At 45.3% G+C, this 24,495-nt stretch overlaps 1 protein-coding gene and 1 pseudogene across 1 annotated transcript; both read left to right on the plus strand.

Moving 5' to 3' along the window:
• The first annotated feature begins 741 nt into the window (after positions 1-741).
• LOC122757419 lies at positions 742-3,775 on the plus strand (annotated as a pseudogene).
• Positions 3,776-4,491: 716 nt separating this feature from the next.
• On the plus strand, positions 4,492-10,125 carry LOC122757420 (serine/arginine repetitive matrix protein 1-like). Its single transcript, XM_044009383.1, has 3 exons — positions 4,492-4,780; positions 4,843-5,479; positions 9,987-10,125. The coding sequence occupies exons 1-3, from the start codon at positions 4,492-4,494 to the stop codon at positions 10,123-10,125; spliced, it is 1,065 nt and encodes a 354-aa protein (XP_043865318.1).
• The last annotated feature ends 14,370 nt before the right edge of the window (positions 10,126-24,495 follow it).

The raw sequence follows: 24,495 nt of genomic DNA on the forward strand, positions 1-24,495 counted from the left end.
GATCCTGGCGTTTCTCAAATCCTTACGGTGAGCTAGCGTGTTTAGCACAACACTCTCCCAGCCGGAGTGCGTTGAACAAGCGCTCAGTAGGTGTGCGTCGCTAAGCAAACCAGCGAGCCAGCATACATTTACATAAGTGACGTGTACATTTCATTTCATACAACTGGCGCCCAACGTGGGGCCCTGCGATAAGAGTGTGATTAGTGAATACTTGTGAATATGGTGCGAGCGTGGGTATACAATCTTAAAAAAGATGAAGTGCTGCGTTATGGTGACGAATTCGGAGTGAGCTTGTCAGGCACACTAGACGTTATGCGGAGGCAGTTTGGCGAGTGGGTTGCGAGGAATGAAGGAAGCATTCCTTACTCACTGAGGATCGCCGAGCTGGAGCGACTGCATGGACGCCGTGCCTCACTCAGGGATGAGGCAACGACCGCCGTCACGGAGGACGACCTGGAATCAGAGCTTGCGCATGTGGCGCGGCTCTGTGTGCCCTCCACAAGCGCAGCAGCACGACTGCAGGACACGCGACAGGGTGAGATGAGAGCCACATCCACCCCGCAACCGGAAATTAGGCCACGAGGACACGACAGCACAGCTCAGGAATATCCAAAGGTGGCCAAACAAGTGCGGGAGTGGAGCTTCCGTTTTGATGGTACCACAAAGCCTTTGGAGTTCTTGGAGCAGGTGGAGTGGTCGGCTGACACATAGGGCCTGGATCTGGATATGATCCCAAGGGCGATGCCAGAGCTGCTGAAAGGCATGGCCTTGAAATGGTACGTGGCCAACAATCGGCACTGGACGGCGTGGGCGACATTCGTGCGCAGCTTCCAGGAGTTTTTCCTGCCCAGAGGCTATCTGGAGAAGCTGGAGGATGACGTCAAACGCCGGAGGCAAATGGTAGATGAGAGCTTTAAGGTCTACATGGTGGAGATGCAGACTCTCATGCGGCCTCTGCGCTATGGAGCAGACCGCGAAATGAAGCTAATATACAATAACAGCCTGCCCGATCCGCGCGCTTACGCCAGGCCGTATCAATTCCACAATCTAGTGGAATTGATGCACCTGGCCGATGAGTTCGAGGAGCTGGAGAAGGACCGCGAGAGGTTACGACAACAGCCACGGCCTGGCCGGTCACGACTGATGGCCATGGACGACGCTGGAGGCGATGTGGAGTATCGCCGCATGGAGGATGAGGCGAAACTTTCTCCTGCGCCGAGGAAGGGCGCAACCGGAACGAGGACACACATCCCGAATCCATCCAAGGCGTGCCGAGTGTGTGGTCAGGAGGGGCACCGCGCGTTTACGTGTCGCAACAAGGCGCTGGATTTCTGCTAGCAGTGCGGGCGCATTGGAGTGAGAACGTTTGCCTGTTGCCAGTCGGGAAACGAGAAGCGACACCCGCCATCCAGGGGCGAGCGGGAGCAGCAGTCAAGAGCCCCCAGGCACTAGTGGGCCGTCTCCAGGATGAAGGCAGCCAGATGTCGGCGATCGTGGCCATTGGAGCCACTCAACAAAGAGCTACGATCGACACGGGAGCCACAAGCAGCTTTATCAGCGAAAAGCTTGCTGACGAGCTCAGAGGAGTGGGCGTGGTGCGTGCTACACGGCGGCGCATACGCTTAGCGGACGGCAGTTGCAGTCAGGTGGACTCACAACTGGAGGCGACGATCAGCCTGGGGAATCAGCAAATACAGATTCCGTTGCTGATTCTGCCAGGAGTGATCGAAGATCTAGTGCTGGGCTGGGATTTCTTGGCCAGCATGGGCACCACACTGGAGTGCGGTGGCTTGACATTGAAGGTCGAGCCAAGAATTCCACAGTCGAGCGGACAGCCGGAGGAGAAGCTATCCGTGGTTGTGGCCAGCGTGGAGGCGAACCCAGCGACGCCGATGGAGGCGAATATGGAACAGCCAACGCCTATGCACAATGACCCAGAGGTGGATGCTTTCCTGAGGCATGAGCTGGAGAAGTTCCAGCATGTGAAGGGCACCACCAGGATCACGGAGCACCGGATCAGGATGCAGGATAACAGGCCCATAAAGCAGCGCTACTTCCCCAAAAATCCCAAAATGCAGGCGGAGATCAACTTGCAGGTGGATGAGCTGCTGGCCAAAGGCTGCATCGAGCCCTCGAAGAGCCCACATAGCGCGCCGATTGTCATGGTTCGTAAGAAGAATGGGAAGTGGCGGCTATGTGTGGATTTTCGACAGCTAAACAGCAGATCCATCAAAGATGCATACCCTTTGCCGCGTGTGCATCACATTCTGGACCAGCTGCGAAAGGCGCGCTACATCAGCAGCCTGGATTTGAAGGATGGGTATTGCCAGATACCGATGGAGAAGGCCAGCAGACCACTGACGGCATTCACGATGCCAGGAAAGGGGCTCTTTCAGTGGAAAGTGATGCCATTTGGACTCCATTCTGCGCCGGCAACGTTTCAGCGAGCTCTGGACCAAGTGATCGGCCCAGAAATGATGCCCCATGCCTTTGCCTACCTGGACGACATCATCGTCATCGGCCGGACGCGACAGGAGCATATGAACAACCTACGAGAGGTGTTCCGGCGACTGCGGGCAGCCAACTTGAGGATCAACATCGACAAGTGCGATTTCTTCAAGAAAGAGCTAAAGTATCTGGGTCACAAGGTCACGGAGGATGGCATTTGCACGGATCCAGAGAAAGTGGCCGCTATCGCCGAGCTGAAGCCACCCACACCTTGGGAGCCGAAAAACTATCGCTCGGGTGGCAGCGCGGTATTACTGGCCAGGTATGTACCGGGATGTGAGAAGATACATACAGCGCTGCGAGGTGTGTTAGCGATATAAGCCCAGTCAGCTGCAAGCTGCTGGGCAAATGCTGACACAGGTGCCCGAGGAGCCATGGGCAACAGTTTGTGCCGATTTTGTTGGCCCACTGCCGAGATCAAAGCATGGGAACACTATGCTTTTGGTTTTTATAGACCGCTTCTCGAAATGGACGGAGATGGTGCCGCTGCGGAGTGCGAATAGCGCGGCTCTCCAAAAGGCATTTCGAGAGCGGATCTTGGCGCGGTTCGGCACGCCGAAGGTGCTCATTACGGATAATGGCACCCAATTCACCAGTCGGGCATTCAAGGTGTTTCTAGAGGAGCTTGGGGTGCGCCACCAGCTGACAGCACCATACACACCTCAAGAGAATCCCACTGAGAGGGTCAACAGGACAGTGAAAACGATGATTGCGCAGTTCGCTGGAGATGACCAGAGATGCTGGGACGACGCATTGCCGGAGTTGACGTTGGCGGTCAACAGCAGCGTGTCAGCATCCACAGGATATTCGGCCGCCTTCATCACGCAAGGGCGAGAGCCTAGGCTGCCCAAATCACTGTTCGACGCGCAAACGATCGGCACAGGCCAGGAGGCACAGACCCCAGTCGAGAGAGCCAGCAAGATGCGCGAAGTGTTTGAGATCGTGCGTCGGAACCTGGAGAGAGCTGGACAGGATCAGGTGCGGCATTACAACCTACGGAGGCGGCAGTGGAAGCCGGCCGTAGGTGACAAGGTGTGGGCAAAGGAACGCCACTTGTCTAATGCCGCAGAGGGATTCGCAGCAAAACTGGCGCCACGCTATGGAGGCCCATATATAGTGGCCAGTTTTGTGTCTCCAGTCATCTGCCGGATAAGGTCGGAGGCAGAAAAGCGGACCAGGACGGCGCATGTGGCGGATCTCAAGCCGTGGAGAGGAGACACGGGTGAACAATAGAGCTGTTTTGTTTTTTTTTTCCAAAAAAAAAAAAAAAAAAAAAAAAAAAGGGAGTGAATACACAGCGAAGTGTATTGCTTCTCATTTAAAAAAAAAAAAATAATAATAAAAGAAGAGAAAAAAAGACGACAGAATTTTGATCAAAAGTGCATAATTTCGGTTGCGAAACGCATCTGTGACTGGAAAACTACAGTTGCCACCAAGAAAATGACGGTATGTGGGTGCGCAACAACAATTTGTTTGAACTGCGCGCGCACAACAGCAAGCAGTGTACAGTACTGCGCCGAAAAACTTAGCTGTCAGTGCATGCGCAATGCATAGATACAACAACAAAGCAGTGCATGCGCAAGCAGCACTCATATACGGTACATGCGCAACAACAACGCGCGCAGCTGAAATTATGTATTTGTCTAGCGAAAGCGAAAAGCGGAAAAACAACAACAAGCCGCACGCATTCCAGGCAAAAGAATTGCTGCACACACACACACCGAAACGAGAGCAAGCGAGCGTAGGCAAGGGTCAAGGGCCTACGTCGGCTGCCCAGCGATCACTAGCGCACGAAGATGTCAAAGCGAGCGACATCTAAAACCGCCAACAACAAAATGTACAGAGACATCTAAAACAGCCAACAACAAAATACACAGCGACATATAAAACGATCACTACCAAAGAGATACATAAAACGGCCAACAACAATGCAACGCAGCAGAAGAGCTTGCATTTGTTCGGCCACCGAAGGGCTATGTATGCATGCATGCGAAAGAGAATCTCGATCTGGGCATCGGCCGGGTACACCCTGCTGATCCTCGGTTGCTGGCCAGCGACTACGCTGGAGCGGCACGAGGAGCGAGCAGGGTGGACACACCGGTGTCCAGACCACGAGCGCGCAGGAGTAAAACGCGGCTGCCGCCGGTGAGACTGCCGTTTCACCCACACCGGCAGCCGAAGAGACGGCTACGACGCCATCGGCCGTATTTGGAGTTGGAGCCGTCAACCAGCGAGGAGGAGAGCGTGGCCACGGATGGCTCGTGGTCGCCAGGTAGCTGGACCAGTGAAAAAGAGGACAGGGTATGGTCACCGGTGACCTCGCCAGTGGCGCAGCCTGGGAGGAGCGGCAGGAGGAGGAGCGGTGGGACGAGTCGCTGGTCAGCGACTACGTCCGCAACGGCCGATATTCGCCAACGCGCCCGTTATGGCGCCCACCGCGTCCGCCCACGCCCCACCGAGCGCTGCAGAGCAGCGAAGAAGAAGAAGAAGAGCAGCCCATCATTATAATCGACAGCGACGAGGACGAGGTGGGCGAGCAGGATGAGACAATAGTGATCTCCGATTCGGAGGAGGGAGAAACGCCAGAACCTCCGCGGGTAAGTGCCAGCTACGCTGGAAAGGTGGTGGGGGGTCGCTTGGAGCATCGCGCCGAGTTTGTCATAACTTGGAGCGAACCCCTCACCACGAAGCCCGCGGGGTTCATATTGGAAGAAGTTTCGCCTCCAGAGACGCCACCACAGGCGACGCCGCAACAGGCGACACCGCCGCCGCCCATACCACAGGAGACGCCACCACAGACGACGCCGCCACAGGCGACCGCGCCGCCGCCCACGCCACCGGAGACGTCGATGGACGCCGACGAGGAGTGGCGGCCGATCCGACTGCCCGCCCGGCCAGCGTTACAACGCCAGGTGTCGGTGCCAGCGCCGCCACCACCCCAGAGGCCTATGCTACAGCGGCAGGCCATCAGGTCAAGGGGCATAGAGGAAAAGATGCCCAACCTGAAAAACAATATTTTTATTAAGGTTTTGTCGAGACTTATAAAAATATTAGCCCCATTCACTTACCGGCAGAGTGCAGCATTGCCAGCGGTAAGGGGAAAATACAGCTGTTAACATTAACAGAGCGTTAACAGCAGCGATCAGCGCAAAATGGAGCATCGAGGGATGGAGCGACGCAAAACGGAGCAGCGCAGCGGAGGCGGGCGCCAAATTCAAACACGATGGTCTCGTGTTTTCCCGAAGGAAGAGGGGAGTGTGAGGAGCAATATAGGTATGCACGTATTAATGTATATAAACGTATGTATTTGCTGTGCGTTTATATGCATATACGTGCATATACATGTTGCTCCACACAGCGACGCGAATACTGTAGGAGCGACCCTCGCACTGGAAGGGGGGTCAAAGTCCTGTTAGAGGCGGGCTCTTTCGCTCCTACAGATTCAGCAATGGGTTCGCGTCGCACGCACGACGATCATCGATGACCGTTAGCCGAGGTGCCGTTCGGGCCGGGTGATAGCAGTGGACGTTTTCACTCGCATGGCAACAACGGTACTTCGGCCAATGGGAGGCTGCCACGCAATTTGGTGGGAAAGTGGCGTCACCCAGATCACGCCACTTTACCGTTTTTATGGGCACGAGAAGCAGGAAGGCCCCGCTCCAGAGCCGAACAGGCCCCGTTACCACACGAAGCAGGGCCTGTGGCTGGGGTATAAAAGGCCACCAGCAGCTCCATACGAGAAGTCAAAAGAAGTCAAAAGGAGTCAAAAAAGAAGTCGAAAATATACCGGTGAGAAGCTATATAGTGAAAGTGCGTGAAGAAAGTCAAGTGAAAGTCAACGCGAGTGGTAAATCAGGACTCCCAGGACATCGTGGGAACAGCAAGGACATCGTGGGAACAGCAAGGATATCCAGTGGGAATCCTTGCAGATCATCAGCAGGCGCCGATCAGGACATCGGTGCATATCAGCAACGTAAGCGAGGCCTGCACACCTGGGTGAGTTCGCGTAGCCGTGCGTAAGAGAAGTGCTTGTGAGTGAACGAAGCTAGTGTTGTGCTGTGAGTGAGCGAGATAGTAGGAGAGATCGGCATAGCTGGCGAACCGCCAGAGCTTACAGATCCAGATCCTGGCGTTTCTCAAATCCTTACGGTGAGCTAGCGTGTTTAGCACAACACTCTCCCAGCCGGAGTGCGTTGAACAAGCGCTCAGTAGGTGTGCGTCGCTAAGCAAACCAGCGAGCCAGCATACATTTACATAAGTGACGTGTACATTTCATATTTATTTAAGAAAATATACCATTGCGCTATAAAACCTAAACCACAAGACTAATTAATTATCGCAGGGGCTTCAACAAATAAATTTGTTGGCAACGAATCCATAGTCAGCTGAAACTAGCCCAGCTTAGACTCGGGATAAACCGAAGGTTCGTTACATCTTTTTATTTCCTCTTATTCTATTTCGTTATTCTCTTTTGTTTTCTTTATTCCGTCTTGATCTATTTACTTTTGTTTTATTTTTATTTTTATTATTATTTTATTATTATTATTATTTTTTTATTTTTTTAAATTTTATTTCATCTTAACCTATTGCATTCTCTTTTGCTTCTCTTTATCTCGTCTTAATCTACTTGCTTTTGTCTTATTTTATTTTATTTTATTTTATTTTTATTTTTTTTCTTGTTTTTTTTCCCCTCTCTTAACCTATTTCATTCCTTTTCGTTTCTCTTCATTCGCTTTTAATTTATTTGTGTTCGTTTAACTGACTTTATTTCATCTTCTTTTCGTTTCTCTTTATTTGCTTTTCATTTATTTTCCGTTATTTTAACTTACTTTATTCCATCTTCATTATCGGATCTTGCCCGTTTTCATTTTCTACTTGTTTTATCTCTCTTCACTTTACTCTTGCTAAACCTTGCTTCGTTCTCTTTATTTTGCCTTCCCACTTCTTGAATTCATACTACTTCACCTTGCTTTATTCCGATTCGCTCCGCCTTGTTTACTTGTTATATATCATTTTTAATTTATTTTATTTCATTTTATTTTATTTTATTTTGGGTCGGATATGCCCTAGGTAGGGTATCACGAAATAATGCAACGGGCGAACAAACTATAGTATTCGAGCTGCATAGTGGGCCCAGGCCACCAAAAACGGACAAATCTCAGTAAAACGCGTTTTCATACCAACATGTCGAATATGCCCTACGTAGGGTGCAGCGAGCCCATGTAACGGACAAACGGCCAAAAGTTGACCCTCACCCTCTTTCTCTCACTCGCCTATACGCTCATACACGCTCACATGACTATGTTTTCACCTTGGTATCCGCTGCACTCGTCCCACTGTGCGCTCAGATTTTATGGCCCTTGCGTCGTTAAGCCGCTCTCTGGCCGAACGGTTAATCCAACGCACACCACTCTGCGTAAATATATGTCTACTTTTGACCGCGCATATACATATACCTATGCCCGCATACTCGTATACACCAATGTGTTTACACTCACTTCTTCTCGCATATATTTATGCACATATATGCACACCCAAGATCGCATATATATGAACACATACGATCGAATATATCTATACGCTATGTACATTCTAAAGCACAAGTCTCTAGTACTCGAAATACGCTTTTTACAAAGGTGTGGGTGATGGGGTGAAAATAGAAGTGGGGGGTAAATTTTAACAAAAATCGAAATTGTATTAAATATATATAAGTCTACATTTAAAATTTCGAAGCTCTAGCTCTAAAGGTGTAGGAGATATAATTAAATATCTAGCTTTCGATAAGGTTTTTAATCGATAATAAAATATAGAGATTTGTTATCGATATTTAAAGAAAAACATGATATGCGCGTGATATACACGGACCTAGGAAAAACAAGTAAGAACGTTGCAGTCGGGCGTTACCGACTGCGGAGTACTCATTCACATCCCATCAACAATTTAGTAGTTAAGTTTCGCTCTAATACTGTAGAATATACAGGGTTTTCCGATTTGCCACGCCCCAACTGGGCGTAGACACTTCATTTTTGGTCAGTTTTTAGAAAGAGATAACGGTACCCTAACTGCAAAGTTTGAATGCTTACCCTCAAAAAATGTGAAAATTACAGGGTATTTTTCGATATGCCACGCCCCTAAAGAGGCGTAAAAATTATTTTTGGGGAATCGATAGAGGAGGCTACCAGTAACTCAACTATCCAAATTTGAAGCTTCTAGCTATTATACTTTAGGAGATATAAACATTTGCGGTTTGCCACGCCCCCTGTGGGCGGACATATATCCGACAAAACTTTTTGGTCTTGGGTGATCAGTCCGAGTATATATACAAAATTTGAGGTCTCTGCCATCAATAGTGTCCAAAATATAGGAGAATTTAAAAAATGACTATATCTTCAGGTCCGATTTGCCACGCCCCCAATGGGCGTAGACTTATAATTTTATCTTTAGACTTTATAGAATCATACCATGAGCTGACGTGCAAAATTTCAGCATTCTAGGTTTACAACTTTAGGAGATACAGTTTTATCCGATTTGCCACGCCCCCAATGGGCGTAGATATATCCGCCATAACTCGATCTTGGGTGGTCAACGCGGACCTACATACCGAATTTCAGCTTTCTAGCTCTTCAACAAACATGATTTCTGGTATATCGGAAAATGCATTTTCCGATTTGCCACGCCCCTAGTGGGCGGATCGGGAAAATTTTAACACTTTATAGATCGGATATATACACGAGTATGTGTTCCAAATTTCAAGTCTCTAGCTTCAATAGCGCCGAAATAGATTACGTTCATACGGACAGACGGACGGACGGACAGACGGACAGACGGACGGACAGCAAGACGGACATTGCACAAAACCAATATACTGATTCACTTTCGTGAATGAGTATAAAAATTTCAAGTCTCTAGCTCTTATATCTTCTGAGATCGACGCGTTCATACATACGGACGGACGGACGGACAAACAGACGGACAGAGCCAAATCGACTCAGATCATTGCCCTGATCAAGAATATATATAGTTTGTGGGGTCTGCCACGATTCCTTCTGCCTGTTACATACTTTTAACAAAACCATTATACCCTGATTTCCCATTTTCAATGGGTTCAGGGTATAAAAATCTGTAAATCCAATTTAATATTTTATGTTTCATATTAATTAATTCAACTCAAAAATCTATTTTCACTTATTGATTAATCTTATATAAATCCAAATCAATATTTCATGTTCCATATTAATTAATTCAACTCAAAAATCTATTTTCCCTTATCGGTTAATCTTATAAGGCGGTGATCGGCGATCCGCCTCACACCCCCCCTCCCTTACTTAATAAGGAGACGACTACGGCTCCTGTGGCCGCCACCGTGACATTGTAAACGCTGTCCTCCGATAACACCTTGAAGCGCGTGCGGCGAAGTCGTCGGCTGCAGGCGCCAGCTTCTCTCTTTATTAACTCGACAGCCTCCTTTGTCAAAATAGTGCCAGCCGGACGCACTGTCCAATTCCACGGGACGAAGGGGAGCGCCTCTCGCTCTGCCCCATCTTCGACGCTCGACCAGGACGACTCGTCCGACAGCCACCCTTCGAGGACGTCATCGACCTCTCTCTTGTGGTTTGATCCACCCATGCGGGAATCGTCCAGCTTTCGCCACTTCGATTGCGACTCAGCGAAACTCGCCAGTCTCCTCCGTCGAGTGGTCTCACCATAGCTTGATGTTCCAGCGACGTTCGGGCATGCGTGGGATCTAGCATACCGGTCTCGGCGGTCCGCCCAAGGCCGTCCACTCGGCCGCTCTGACCGATAGACTGGCTCTGCCAGTCGACGCCTATTCTCCACGGCCCACGGGAGTGTAGCGAAACGCGACTCGCGTGGAATCGCAGCGGCGATTGTCATCAGCGTCGTTCTCCAACGGGCGTTTCGGAGTCGGCTTTGGCTCCACGTAATCGCATCGGTTGCCTCTTCTTGTCCACAGCTCCTCTGGCTCTCCGGCCTCCGCTCGCGCCACGACTCCTGGGGTAGGATTGGGGACGGAGGGACAGTGCTCCCTGCCGCTTCCTACCCCGCGTGACGAGAGCTGGTCGGGGACCTCTCTTGCAGCAGACTCGTCCTCCCCCTCGCTGGCAGTCCATGGCGTCTGGCTGGCCCATCTCTCCGACTCCTCATCCGTCGAAATATCGTGGCTTTTCGGCTGTGATGGGGTCGGCGAACCGGGAAGGGAAGTTTGCTCCTCCACATGCGGTGCAGTCCGCTGCACTCCGGGCATTTGCAAGTACATTGTCGTGAAGTTTCCCCTTAACACCATGATCATATCTTCTAAAGCCACCGAGACGTCCATCGTGGAGTGGTGGATGGAGTGGATTCGATCGGTATTCGGCTGTTCCTCACACGGCGATCCTTGGGGGAACGTCTCTTCTCCATCCGTCCTCCAGGCGCACCGGCGTAGCCCGTGGCTCTTCGCACTCCTCGTCGGTGCTAATAACCACCTTCCCCCTCCTCTGTTTCGCTCCTCAACGCCGTTCCGCTGGTCTCTTCCTCCTCAGTGTAGAAAGGCTTAAGCTGGGAAAGGTTGGTCACCCTCCTACGATCGCCCGCTCGAGCGAGCCGCACCACGTTGGGAGAAATGAAGTGGACGACCCTGTAGGGGCCATCGAACTTGGGCGCCAATTTCGCTGCGAAGCCCTCCGTTACGCTGGACAGCTGGTGCTGTCGCAGCGGAACCATCGACCCTAGCGCGGGCCTCCACTCTCGCCGACGCAGGCTGTAATACCTGCCCTGGGCCTTCGATGCCTTTTGTAAATTGTTACGGACCACTTCGAAGATTTCTTTCATCGTTTCTTTCCTTGTTGTTAAGTCGACTTCCCTCGTTGCCGACCTGGGAGTAACCTCGTCGTAGAGAGCAGACGGGAGCCGAGGCTCTTTACCCATCATCAAGAACGCAGACGTGAATTCGGTAGAATCTGCGACACTAGAATTGATCGTTAGTGATATCTCCGGCAACAGCACATCCCACGAGCTCTGGTGCCCCTCGATGTACTGGGTCATCATCGTCTTGACGGTGCGGTTCGTACTCTCGGTAGGATTTTCCTGCGGGGAGTACGGGGCAGTAACCTGTAACCGCATCCCGCCGTGGGAGCATTCTTGCAGCACTCTTTTCCGCTGGTGAGTTGGGACGCACAATTTCCAGGGAATATAATCCTCATCGTCCATCCGGTGGCCAAGGTTACGGTACAGCTGTCCGTTCTCCTCAACGTAATCCTTGAATTTCTCTGGATCCTCTTTGATCCTCCCACACATTCTTGTTATCCACTTGCAAGGGGGAGTGGCCTCCATCATTCGCTGGCAGCTTTCCACAGGTTGTCGAGAGAGTGCGTCGGCCACAACATTCAATTTCCCTCGTCGATAGCGGATGTCGAACTGAAATTGTTGTAGCTCCAGTGCCCACCTCGCGATCCTCCCCGTGTGGCTCTCTATTGAGTTGAGCCACTTCAACGCCAAGTGGTCTGTAATCACCTCAAATCGATAGCCCTCGAGATAACACCGCATCTTCTTGATCGCCCAGACAATCGCGAAGCACTCCATACTAGCGTATGCAATCACCTTTTCCTCGCCTTCGACCTCTTGCGTGAGCACCGCGCACCCAAGCTGGCGTCCGTCTGTGGTACGAACCTCGCCGAAAAGTCGGGACACGCCAACACTGGCGCAGTCGTGATACTTTCTTTGAGTTTCTTCAATGATTCCTCCTGCTCGTCGCTCCACACTCCAGGAGGAGAGGGAGGGAGGAGGGAGTCTGGCCCTTCTTAAGGAGTCTCGTCATTGGCCCACCATCGACGCAAAGTTCGATACAAATCGCCCGTGCCACGATGCCATTCCCAGACACTGTCGTAACTCCTTGAGGGTCGAGAGTGCCGGAAAACGGCGGATCGCCCCGACCTTTGCGGGATCCGTGCATATCCCTTTTTCGCTGATGACATGTCCGAGATAGACCAACCTTTTTCTGAAGAAACTACATTTCTTCCGGTTTATTCGAAGGTTGGCTTTCCTCAATCGGCGGAAGACCTCCCTCAAGTTCTCCACATGCTGCGCTTTCGTGTCGCCGATCACCACAATGTCATCTAAATACGCAAAAGCGTGCGGCTCCATGTCCTGGTCCTATTACTGTGTCCAACGCTCTCTGGAACGTAGCGCCTGCTTAATGTAAACCGAATGGCATCACTCACCATTGGAATAGTCCTCTCCCCGGGACCGTGAACGCCCTGCATTCGCTGCTGTCCGCCGCCATGGGGATCTGCCAGTATGTGCCAGTGTGCATTTAGCTGTCGGTAGTCCACACACATGCGACAATCTCCGGTCTTCTGCTTTACTAAGACGATGGGCGCACTATGCGGACTTCGCGAAGGCTCGATAGCTCCAGCTCGAATCAACTCGTCTACCTGTTCGTCGATCACTCTCCTCATATCCGGATTCTTGGGATAATATCTTTGCTTAAGAGGCTTATCATCCCGCATCCTTATGCTATGCTCGGCGATTTTGACACTCCGTCCAGTCCCTCGAAAAGCGCCAGCTCCGCTTCCAGGAACTCTTTCAGCTCGTCCTCCAGGTCCTCCGGCCACCTTGTGTCGTCGGGGAAGACTCTGCATTCTCCTCGTCCTCTTCTTGGCCTATTGGACTCCGCGGTGACTGGCTACTCCGAATTTCACCGACGCCCTCCGCCTCCAATCCCACCAACTTAGCTTCCGGGGGACACTCCTCCGGCCCTTCTTCCCGATCCTTCGTCCTCGCTAGCTGAGGACACTTCCCGAGTTCTTCCTTCGGCGTCTTGCGACATCTCTTGATCGACTGGGCGGGCGGCCCGCCCCTCTTCGACGTGTTCTGCTCATCGACCGGCAATCCTCTGCCCGCTGACGCCGCGCCACCTTTCTGCGTCGGGGACCAACACGGTGCCTCGGGGCCTCTCTTCCGTTCTTGTCCACGAACCGTTGGTCGAGCAAGCGATTTCGGACCTCCAGACCGGTCGCTCTCTATCGATATATTTGGCACGCTTCTCAAGGACGCTTCCTCGTTCGGCTCCTCTTTCATCCTCATGGTGAGCGCTGCGTTGCCACAATACAACGTGGTGTCTATAGCGCATAAGAAGTCCATTCCCAAGATAAGGTGGTCCAGCATCGCCGGCATGACGAGCAATGTTATTTTTACAACCTTTCCTGCGAGACTCACTTCCATGACTGCATCTCCTGGATTTCGCCTCGAATCGCCTGCCGGCGCACACAGTCTTCGCTTATGCAACTGTGTGTGGCCCCGGTGTCGATTGTGGCCGTCATCGCTCGACCCCCAATAGCCACCGCCGTGACGATCCTCCCCTCCTCCACTGAAAGAGGATTCTTCGCCTCATCTTTGCTGTCTAGGCGGCGCCGCCCCGCTCCAGCAGGGGGCGCCCCGTCCCGTTTCCCGCGTCGTCGCGCTCGCAGCATTCCCGCGTGCTTTTCCCTTTCCTTCCGCATCGGCAACAAGACGGCGCCTGTCCGCTTTGGCATTCGCGTGCGAAATGGCCTACTTATCTACATCGATAGCACGTTCGTCCTGTTCCCATTCCGGGCTCAGTCTCCTTTGCCATCAAACGGTGGACAGCCTCTTGAGATGTCGCCGCGGGCGTCACCGCTGCTCCTGCCGCCAGACCTCTAGTTTGGGGTCCCGGCGTCTGTGTGTGGAAAGGGATGTTCGGTCGATTTTCGGCCGGCTTCGACCATGCAGCCTTCGTTCTGCTCGCTGCAGCCTCTCTGTCCTGTTCCCTCCTCTGTCCTTGAACATTTTCGGATTCGGCTGCCATCTGCGTGAGTTGCGTCAGTGTGGCAAACTCATGACGCCTCACGTATAACCGATAGTCTGGGGCAGCGTTCTCATAGGCTCGATACAGCTCCTGTGCCGTTCTGTATCGTGCCTGCCGCATCAACAACCTAAGTTCGATCAGGTAGTCTTTGAAATTTTCTCCTTCTTTTTGATGGCGCGACCTTATTTGGTCCTCTAAGCGCTTGAAATACGGGGAGGAAGAAATCCAAAAATTCCCTCCTGAAATCGGCCCACGATGAATCCCTCAACCCGCCGGTCAAGAACCATTTCGCCGCCTTATCCGCGAATACCTCGCTCATCGCCCGTGGCATCCGATCCAGCTCGATGCCGTAAGTGATCGCTCTTTCCTCCACGATCTCCACGAAGTCTAACGGGTCCGTTCGGCCATCATACCGCATACCCCATTTACGAACTTGCTCGGCGACCCCCCAGGGCGGGGACCTCTCCGACGGGATCGTGGACGCGGGGACTTGTCGACCAGTCTTCGCAGACGTCGATAGCGCCTCATCCTCTCCAGCGTCGCTGAGCTCCTTCCGCTCTTCATGACGCCGAGCCGCCGCGCTGTTCACCATGGGCACCCTCAGTTTCAAGGACTATGTCTGAACGGGACCATGACCACGGGACCATCCTGGACCTTTCGTAAATCCGGCTCCGATTTCTGGTAATCTCGGCTGCCCATGCTTGGCGCAGCGCCTCCTAGAGTGAACTCAGACCCCTTCGCGAAACGCTTTGGCCTCCGCCGACTAATTGTTGCTTTGTATGAGCGTAGAGAGTCTTTTCCTCAGATCCTCTACTCGCCCTTCACCATCCAGGCCGAACTCGAGAGCTATTGTGATTAGCTCATCCTTACACCGCTGGTAAATCCACCCGACGCTCAATACTGGGCTATGATATTCGGCGTCTTCCATCTTAAATGTTTATTTAGTCCTCTCAGTTTATTCAAATCTTATTCCGTTACCGCTATTCTATTTATTTGTTTCTCTCCTTTTCATTTTTTTATACCCTGAACCCAGTGAAAATGGGAAATCAGGGTATAATGTTTTTTTTTTTTAAGTATGTAACAGGCAGAAGGAGGCGTGGCAGACCTTTGTAAAAGGCGTATGTCAAGTACTAGACCCCTGTGCTTTAGAATGTACACACATTTTCACCATATGATTACGCCCTGAAAGTTTCATTAGGATTATACGTCTAGAAATTAAATTATTCAACAAATAAATTCTTATAATGTTGCCCACACTACAGCGCAGCCCAAGCGCAGTCGCTGCTTACTGCGCAGTTAGCAGAGCGCGTTCTAATACGTGCATGTGTATGTATGTGTGTCGAAAAGAAGTGCAGACTGATTAGAATATCAGATTAGAGGGTTCGGGGTATCTCCTAGTCGAGCAGTCTCGACTAGAGTCTTCCTACTTGTTTATATATATATATAAGTTAAGCGCTCCCATACTAGAGTACTAGTGATTGGGGGACGCTGTGTTGGGTTCTTGTGAATATATAACAACTTTGTATTCAATGAAATAATATATTTTATATAATTTGGAGCAATAGGTATAAACTCTCTCTAGTCCGAATATAAACTGAACTAAATCTGTTCAACTGGTTAGGTTCTCCCCTTGAATGTCTGACTGGACTCTCCAGCCTCCTTAGATTGTCGAAAGTCTTAACTCTTCCCCATCTAAATATCTGCGTCCCGCAGATCAGGGTGCATATGTCCATTATAACGATATTCATCCAATATAAATTGTCCAATATAATGATAATTATCCAATATAGATTGCCCAATATAATGATATTTATCCAATATAAATTTATTATCCATAGTCGATAGTTCCAGAGTCCATAAATTAGCATAAAGAGGGCCATCGATATCCACCTTCAAGTTAATTCAAAACATTCATAGTTCCATTTATTTAGTATTCATTTGTGGTTATGACAATACATCCAACATTGTAAGCGCATTTATTTCATTCCCTCTGGCATCTCAGAAATCCCTATTACCATGAATGATCGAAACTAGGAAGGATATACCACGTATAAAATGCTGTGGATGCTATGGGTGCTAAGGAATTTAATGAAGCTAAAAGAGGATTATTGCAATATAATTAAATGTGCTTTGGGTGCTAGGAAGTCAAGGAAGTTAAAAGAGGATTAGTACAATATAATTAAATGTGCATTTCTTCTTCTTTTTTTTTTTTTTCCTATTTTCTTAAGTCTGATTTATGAAGAATTTTTTCAGTTTTTGTTTTGTTGATAATCATTAATTCCACGAGACATATATGTCCCTTGTACTTCTTAATGAAATATTCTGTAAATTCACACAAATGGCATAAGCTTCCGGTAAATTTTTAGGTTTGCTAACTGTTAACATCCTCGGTAGGTCACCGTTTAGTCCCCTTATGAAAACATCTATCTCTATATGATTCTATTAATGTGGACAATACTACGACTCGTTGTTCGCTTGCCTTTAAGGCCTGTACAATTTAAGAAAACTGACTATTAACTTGCTTATAGTAGGTTTCCAAGTCGTTGTTGCCTTGAATCATTTTCAATTCCAATTACTTTTCCTCGTATATGTAAAATTATTGAGCGATGTAGAGGTCTTTCCTTGATAATAGAATAATCTTCAAGTACGGACTCGATCCTGTTTACCCACGAGGCATATTGTGAAGGGTTTCCCTCAAATGTGGGCAACACTTTAACACAGTCCGGCAATGACGAAATTTCATTTAATTCAAGCTCTGAACGTGGACGGGCCAATGAGGTTTGTTCCTCTATGAGAGTCTGATTAGTATCCTCCTTTTCCAAACGATCCACTTTCCTATTCAATTGCTTCAAATCTTCCTTAAGACTCAAAAATTGATCGGCTAACACAGTTATTGCCGCGCTCACCCCTTCTTACGTTCCTTTATTTTTTTCTTTACTTATTATTTTATTCTATTATTATTATTATATTTATTTTTTTTTTATATTATTTTTTTTTTTTATAAAAAAAAAAAAATTAATTTTTTTTTTTTTTTTTTTTTTTGTTTTTTCTTTTTTTCTTCCTCTCTCTCCTTCTCCCTCTTTCTTTAAAATAAAATTTTTACCCTTTTTAAACTAAAAATTTTAAATTTAAAAAAAAAATATTAATTATAATAATTATTTAAAATTTATTTAAAATTTAAAAAATTCCAAAACGCGAATTGGGAAAACCAAAAAAAAAAAAAAAAAAAAAAAAATAAAAAAAATAAAAAAAAAAAAAAAAAATAAAAAAAAAAAAAAAAAAAAAAAAAAAAAAAATAAAAAAAAAAAAAAAAAATAAAAAAAAAGCAAAAAAAAATAAAAAAAAAATATATAAAAATTAAAAAAAAAAAAATAAAAAAAAAAAAAAATTAAAAAATGAAATTTTCCACGTCAGCTAATGTTATGGTTCTATAGAGTCTAATGACAAAAATATATGTCCACGCCCATTAGGGGCGTGGCAAATCGGACCTGAAGATATAGTGATTTTTTAAATTCTGCTATATTTAGGACACTATTGATGGCAGAGACCTCAAATTTTGTATATATACTCGGACTGATCACCCAAGACCAAAAAGTTTTGTCGGATATACGTCCGCCCACAGGGGGCGTGGCAAACCGCAAAAGTTTATATCTCCTAAAGTATAATAGCTAGAAGCTTTAAATTTGGAAAGTTGAGTTACTGGTAGCCTCCATCTTTCGATTCCCCGAAAATAATTTTTTACGCCTCTTTAGGGGGCGTGGCATATCGAAAAATACCCTGTAATTTTCACATTTTTTGAGGTTAAGCATTCAAACTTTGCAGTTAGGGTACCGTTATCTCTTTCTAAAAACTGACCAAAAAGAAGTCTACGCCCAAAGTGGTGGGGCGGGGAAATCGGAAAAACCTGTATATTCTACAGTATTAGAGCGAAACTTAGCTATTCAAAAGACGTTTTACTTGTTATTCTTATTTTTATTATTATTATTTTTATTATTAAATTATTTTTATTTGATTACTATTTTTTTTTTTTATTTTATAAACTTTTTAAGAATTTTTTAAAAATTTTTTTTTTTTTGAAATTTTTTATAAATTAAAAATTAAAAAAAAATTTTTTTTTTTATTTGGGGTTGGGGCGGAGAAAAAAGTAAATTATTTCAATGTCGGAGAACTTACTTACTATTCAATTCGATGCCTACTATGTTATCGATCTAATTTTCTACATTAAATCAGCTTTTCATTGTTTCCAAGCTGCTGCTATTTACCGTTTCCAGTGGATATAAGAAAATATTAATAATCGTCTCGTAGAATTGCTTCCTGTGGAGATAAATATATTAGTAATGCTCTCACATGGTCGTAACACCTTTTTTAAATAGTTGACGGGAATATTATTTCTTTTATATTATTTCATTGAATTGAAATTATCTTTTGTTACCGAACCGGCAAACAGTTTTTATTATTTTATATGGCTTGGGAAGCCCTCAGGATCCTTTTTGGTGTAAGACCTACTTAGGTGAGGGTGGTTCCACAATCATCTCGTTTCTCTCTTACTTTCGTTTCATTTATTTATTTATTTTACTTTTTTCCTTGCCTTTTAATTTTGTTATATATTTAGTGCTTTAAACTTAACTTTGACCACTAGGTTTCTTTTAATTTATATGGAAACCCATCATTCAACACAGGTGGAAATTATGACGTTTATTTTTTTTATGACATTTGTCTTACGGCAAGGATTTGAACCTCGATACGAGAATCAATCTCGTACCACCATTATGCCTGCAAATTTCTTGTATTTTCGTTTTAAGCCTCGTCTCGGAACGGATTTGAACCTAGGTATTGCCAATACCACCATTTAGCCACGATTTCTTTTATGTTATAGAATTATCTAGTGCACCAACACTTGCTAGAAATTATGTTGTTATTTATTGTATTATGTTATGGCAAATCGCAGAAGTACTTCGTAATTTTCCCAACAATTGTCCAATTGGATTGGAACAATTTATTTGTACTTGCTTTTTTATCTATTTATTTTTTAATAAGTTAGTTTTATAGAATTATTGACACGTCACCATTTCCCTTTATTTCCGTGAAGAATGTGGGTCCCTGCTCGGGCGCCAGTTAAGCGCTCCCATACTAGAGTACTAGTGATTGGGGGACGCTGTGTTGGGTTCTTGTGAATATATAACAAATTGGAACAATAGGTCTAAACTCTCTCTAGTCCGAATATAAACTGAACTAAATCTGTTCAACTGGTTAGGTTCTCCCCTTGAATGTCTGACTGGACTCTCCAGCCTCCTTAAATTGTCGAAAGTCTTAACTTATATATATATTTATACCCTGAACCCATTGAAAATGGGAAATCAGGGTATAATGGTTTTGTTAAAAGTATGTAACAGGCAGAAGGAGGCGTGGCAGACCCCACAAAGTATATATATTCTTGATCAGGGCGACGAGCTAAGTCGATTTGGCCCTGTCCGTCTGTCTGTCCGTCCGTCCGTCCGTATGTATGAACGCGTCGATTTCAGAAGATATAAGAGCTAGAGACTTGAATTTTTTTTCCCTAGGTCCGTGTATATCACGCGCATATCAAGTTTTTCTTTATATATCGATAACTACTCCCGATATTTTATTATCGATCAAAAACTTTATCGAAAGCAAGTTATTTAATTATATCTCCTACACCTTTAGAGCTAGAGCTTGCAAATTTTAAATGTAGACTTATATGTATTTTATATAATTTCGATTTTTGTTGTAATTTACCCCCCACCCCTATATCCACCCCCTCACCATCACCTTTGTAAAAGGCGTATTTCAAGTACTAGAGACATGTGCTTTGGAAGGTACATACATTTTCACCATATAATTACGCCCTAAAACTTTCATTAAGATTGTACGTATAGAAATTAAATTATTCAACAAATAAATTGTTATAATGTTACCTACACTATAGCGCTGCCCAAGCGCAGTTAGCAGAGCGCATTCTAATACGTGTGTGTGTATGTATGTGTGTCGAAAAGAAGTGCAGACTGATAAGAATATCAGATTAGAGGGTTCAGGGTATCTCCTAGTCGAGCAGTCTCGACTAGAGTCTTCTTACTTGTTTTCCCTGTTTTTTTTCTTTTGACTCTTTTTTTTTTATATATATATCTCTCTTTTTTTTTCTTTTTACTTATCTTATACAATTTCGCTCACATGTACCTGTACCATCTTATTCTATTTCATTTCATTTCCTCTTAATCTACCCTTTGTTCACTTATTCTAGCTTTATTTTATTCTCTTTATTTCCTCTTCATCTTTTTCGTCATTCTCTTTTGTTTCTCTTTATTTCGTCTTAATCTACTTACTTTTATTTCATTCTCTTTATTTCATCTTAGCCTATTGTATTCTCTTTTGCTTCTCTTTATCCGCTTTTAATTTGTTTTCCGTTAGTTTAACTTACTTTATTTCATCTTCATTACCTTACTTTTACTTTTTTTTGATTAATTTTCTTTCGTTACCTTCACTCAACTTTCTTCGTTACCATCTCCATCTTCGTTATCGGATCTTGCGCTTCTTCATTTTCTACTTGCTTTATCTCTCTTCACTTTACTCTTGCTTAATCTTGCCTCGTTCTCTTTATTTTGCCTTCCCACTTCTCGAATTCATACTACTTCATCTCGCTTTATTCGGATTCGCTCCGCCTTTTTTTTTTTTATACTCATTCACGAAAGTGAATTAGTATATTGGTTTTATGCAATGTCCGTCTTGTCCATATGATCGCAATCTATTCGGCGTTATTGAAGCTAGAGACTTGAAATTTGGAGCATATACTCGCGTATATTTCCGATTGATAGTGTTAAAATTTTCCCGATCCGCCCACTAGGGAAATGCATTGTCCGATATACCAGAAATCATGTTAGTTAGAGCTAGAAAGCTGAAATTTGGTATGTAGGTCCACGTCGACCACCCAAGATCACCAGCTTTGGCGGATATATCTACGCCAAATCGGATAAAACGGTATCTCCAAGAGTTTTACAGCTAGAGCGCTGAATTTTTCCACGTCTGCTATATTTAGGACACTATTGATGCCAGAGACCTCAATTTTGCAGTATTAGAGCGAAACTTAACTACTAAATTGTTGATGGGATGTGAAAGAGTATTCCGCAGTCGGTAACGCCCGACTGCAACGTTCTTACTTGTTTCATTATGTGACTCACATGAGTCTCTTATAGCATAAATTGAATTTTCGCATTTTACAATATTTTCAAATTTTATTTCATTGATATAATTTTTTCTTTTAATTGACTTAATTAACATGGATGTGCAAATTTCATTTGAGATTAAAGGTATGTTACTTGCGATTTTTATTTGACTGAATTCTAACAGTTCTTCTGCATTTAAGAACAGGATTTTTTCTCTTTCTAGTATCTGCTCTATTATTTTGTCTTCTGATTCTGATAATATTATTGAATTTATTGTATTTTTTTTGCCCAGTCTATGGCATTAATTAAATTAGTTAAATCGTCTTTAAAGATTTGGAGTTTGTATTTAAAAAATGTTATTTTTTCCTCTTTAATATTGGAATGGTGTTTTACAATTTTCTTTATGTTATTTGAGGCTTGGGTAATTTCATTGATCCTATCTTACAATACTCTATCAATGACTACTTGTTTATTATTTTCTTACTGTTCATTTATTTTTATACCCTGAACCCATTTTCAATGGGAAATCAGGGTATAATGGTTTTGTTGAAATGTATGTAATAGGCAGAAGGAGGCGCGACAGACCCCACAAAGTATATATATTCTTGATCAGGGTGGCGAGCTGAGTCGATTTGGCCCTGTCCGTCTGTCCGTTTATATGAGCGCGTCGATTTCCGAAGACATAAGAGCTAGAGACTTGAATTTTTGCTTAAAATGTCCGTATTTTTGTATCGAAACCAAATTTTTTATGTATGCTTATATGCAATTTATGCAATTTCGGTTTTTGGTAAAATTGACCCCTTGCCCTTACATCCACCCCCTTACCCACACTATAGTAAAAGGCGTATTTCAAATACTAGAGACTTGTACTTTAGCAAATGCATGTATATTCATGTTATAATCATAATCTAAAAGTTTCATGAAGATCGTCCACAAAAATAGCTATTAAAACATTTAAGTGTCCTGTCTATGGTCTTGTAAGGCGGCTCGCCGATCGCCTTCAAATTAGTAGTAAGTTAAAGTTAAGATAGTTATAAGTTGTAATGAATAGCGAATATTGTTTTGATGTCTTAGATTAGTATGAATATGAATGAATAGTGAACATTGTTTTGATTTCTTAAATTAGTGATAGGTTAACGGCCGGCGTGTAAGCATGTATTAACGGATTAGCGAAAGAAGAGAGAATAGAAAAATGATCAAATGAGCGCGCATATGTTAATATATGTATGTGGATGGGAGTAGATGGCTACGCATGTATGCATGTATGCAAGTATGTAAGTATGCGAGCTAGAAGGAAAGTGAATAGGAATGTGAACAAATGAACGCGTATGTAGTGATGCATGAAAACGAGAGTGAATAATTGCGCATATACGCAAATATGTTGGTGAATATTGCTGGCTTAGAAAAAACAAGTAAGAAGACTCTAGTCGAGACTGCTCGACTAGGAGATACCCTGAACACTCTAATCTGATATTCTAATCAGTCTGCACTTCTTTTCCACACACAAACATACACACGCACGTATTAGAGCGCACTCTGCTAACTGCGCAATAAGCAGCGACTGCGCTTGGGCTGCGCTGTAGTGTGGGCAACATTATAAGAATTTATTTGTTGAATAATTTAATTTCTAGACGTACAATCCTAATGAAACTTTCAGGGCGTAATTGTATAGTAAAAATGTATGTACATTCCTAAGCACGCGACTCTAGTACTTGAAATACGCCTTTTACAAAGGTGAGGGTGCGGGGGTGGGAATAAAGGCGGGGGGTAAATTACAACAAAAATCGAAATTATATAAAATACATATAAGTCTACATTTAAAATTTGGAAGCTCTTGCTCTAAAGGTGTTGGAGATATAATTAAATAACTAGCTTTCGATAAGGTTTTTAGTCGATAAAAAATATCGATATGCGCGTGATATACACGGACCTAGGAAAAAAATTTCAAGTCTCTAGCTCTTATATCGGACGGACGGGCAGACAGACGGTCAGGGCCAAATCGACTCAGCTCGTCGCCCTGATCAAGAATATATATACTTTGTGGGGTCTGCCACGCCTCCTTCTGCCTGTTACATACTTTTAACAAAACCATTATACCCTGCTTTCCCATTTTCAATGGGTTCAGGGTATAAAAAACAAAATTCATTACTCATATCCATTACTGTAAATACAACACACAATACTGTTAAGAAACTAATACCCATGTAAATACAACTCTAGAGCTGAAGGCCTCTGCCGCCATAGTCATAATAACGAAGTGAAAGAGTATATTGGTTTTGTGCAATGTCCGTCTTGCTGACCGTCCGTCTGTCCGTATGAACACAATCTATTTCGGCGTTATTGAAGCTAGAGACTTGAAATTTGGAACACATACTCATGTATATCTCCGATTTGTAAAGTATTAAAATTTTCCCGATCCGCCCACTAGGGGCGTGGCAAATCGAAAAATGCATTTTCCGATATACCAGTAATCATGTTTGTTGAGGAGCTAGACAGCTGAAATTTTGTCTATAGGTCCGCGTCGGCCACCCAAAATCACGAGCTATGGCGGATATATATCCGCAAATTGGGGGCGTGGCAAATCGGACAAAACTGTATCTCCTATATCTAAAGTTATAAACCAGGAATGCTGAAATTTTGCACGTAAGCTGATGATTTAATTCTAAGATGGGTGAAAAAATTTTATATCTACGCCTACTAGGTTTTCGAATTCGACTATATATTGGACACTATTGATGCTAGAGACCTGAAATTTGGTATATGTATATACTCGGGTTGACCACCCACGTCCAACGAGCTATGGTAGATATATGTTCGCCCATAGGGGCGTGGCAAACCACAGTTTAAGAACTAGAAGCTTCAAATTTGGATAGTTTAGTTACTGGTAGCCTCCTCTATCGATTCCCCAAAAATAATTTTTACGCCTCTTTAGGGGCGTGGCATATCGAAAATATCCTGTAATTTTCACATTTTTTGCATTTAGGT

This window comes from Drosophila mojavensis, unplaced genomic scaffold (genome assembly GCF_018153725.1).
Source record: "Drosophila mojavensis isolate 15081-1352.22 unplaced genomic scaffold, ASM1815372v1 contig_72, whole genome shotgun sequence".
NCBI classification, from domain to species: domain Eukaryota; kingdom Metazoa; phylum Arthropoda; class Insecta; order Diptera; family Drosophilidae; genus Drosophila; species Drosophila mojavensis.

Coding starts and splice junctions, on each gene's coding strand:
- LOC122757420 (XM_044009383.1), top strand. CDS start 4,492: ATGCATGCGAAAGAGAATCTCGATCTGGGCATCGGCCGGGTACACCCT. Junction 4,781..4,842: donor GGATGGCTCGTGGTCGCCAG/GTAGCTGGACCA, acceptor CCAGTGGCGCAG/CCTGGGAGGAGCGGCAGGAG. Junction 5,480..9,986: donor CTACAGCGGCAGGCCATCAG/GTCAAGGGGCAT, acceptor TTGTCAAAATAG/TGCCAGCCGGACGCACTGTC.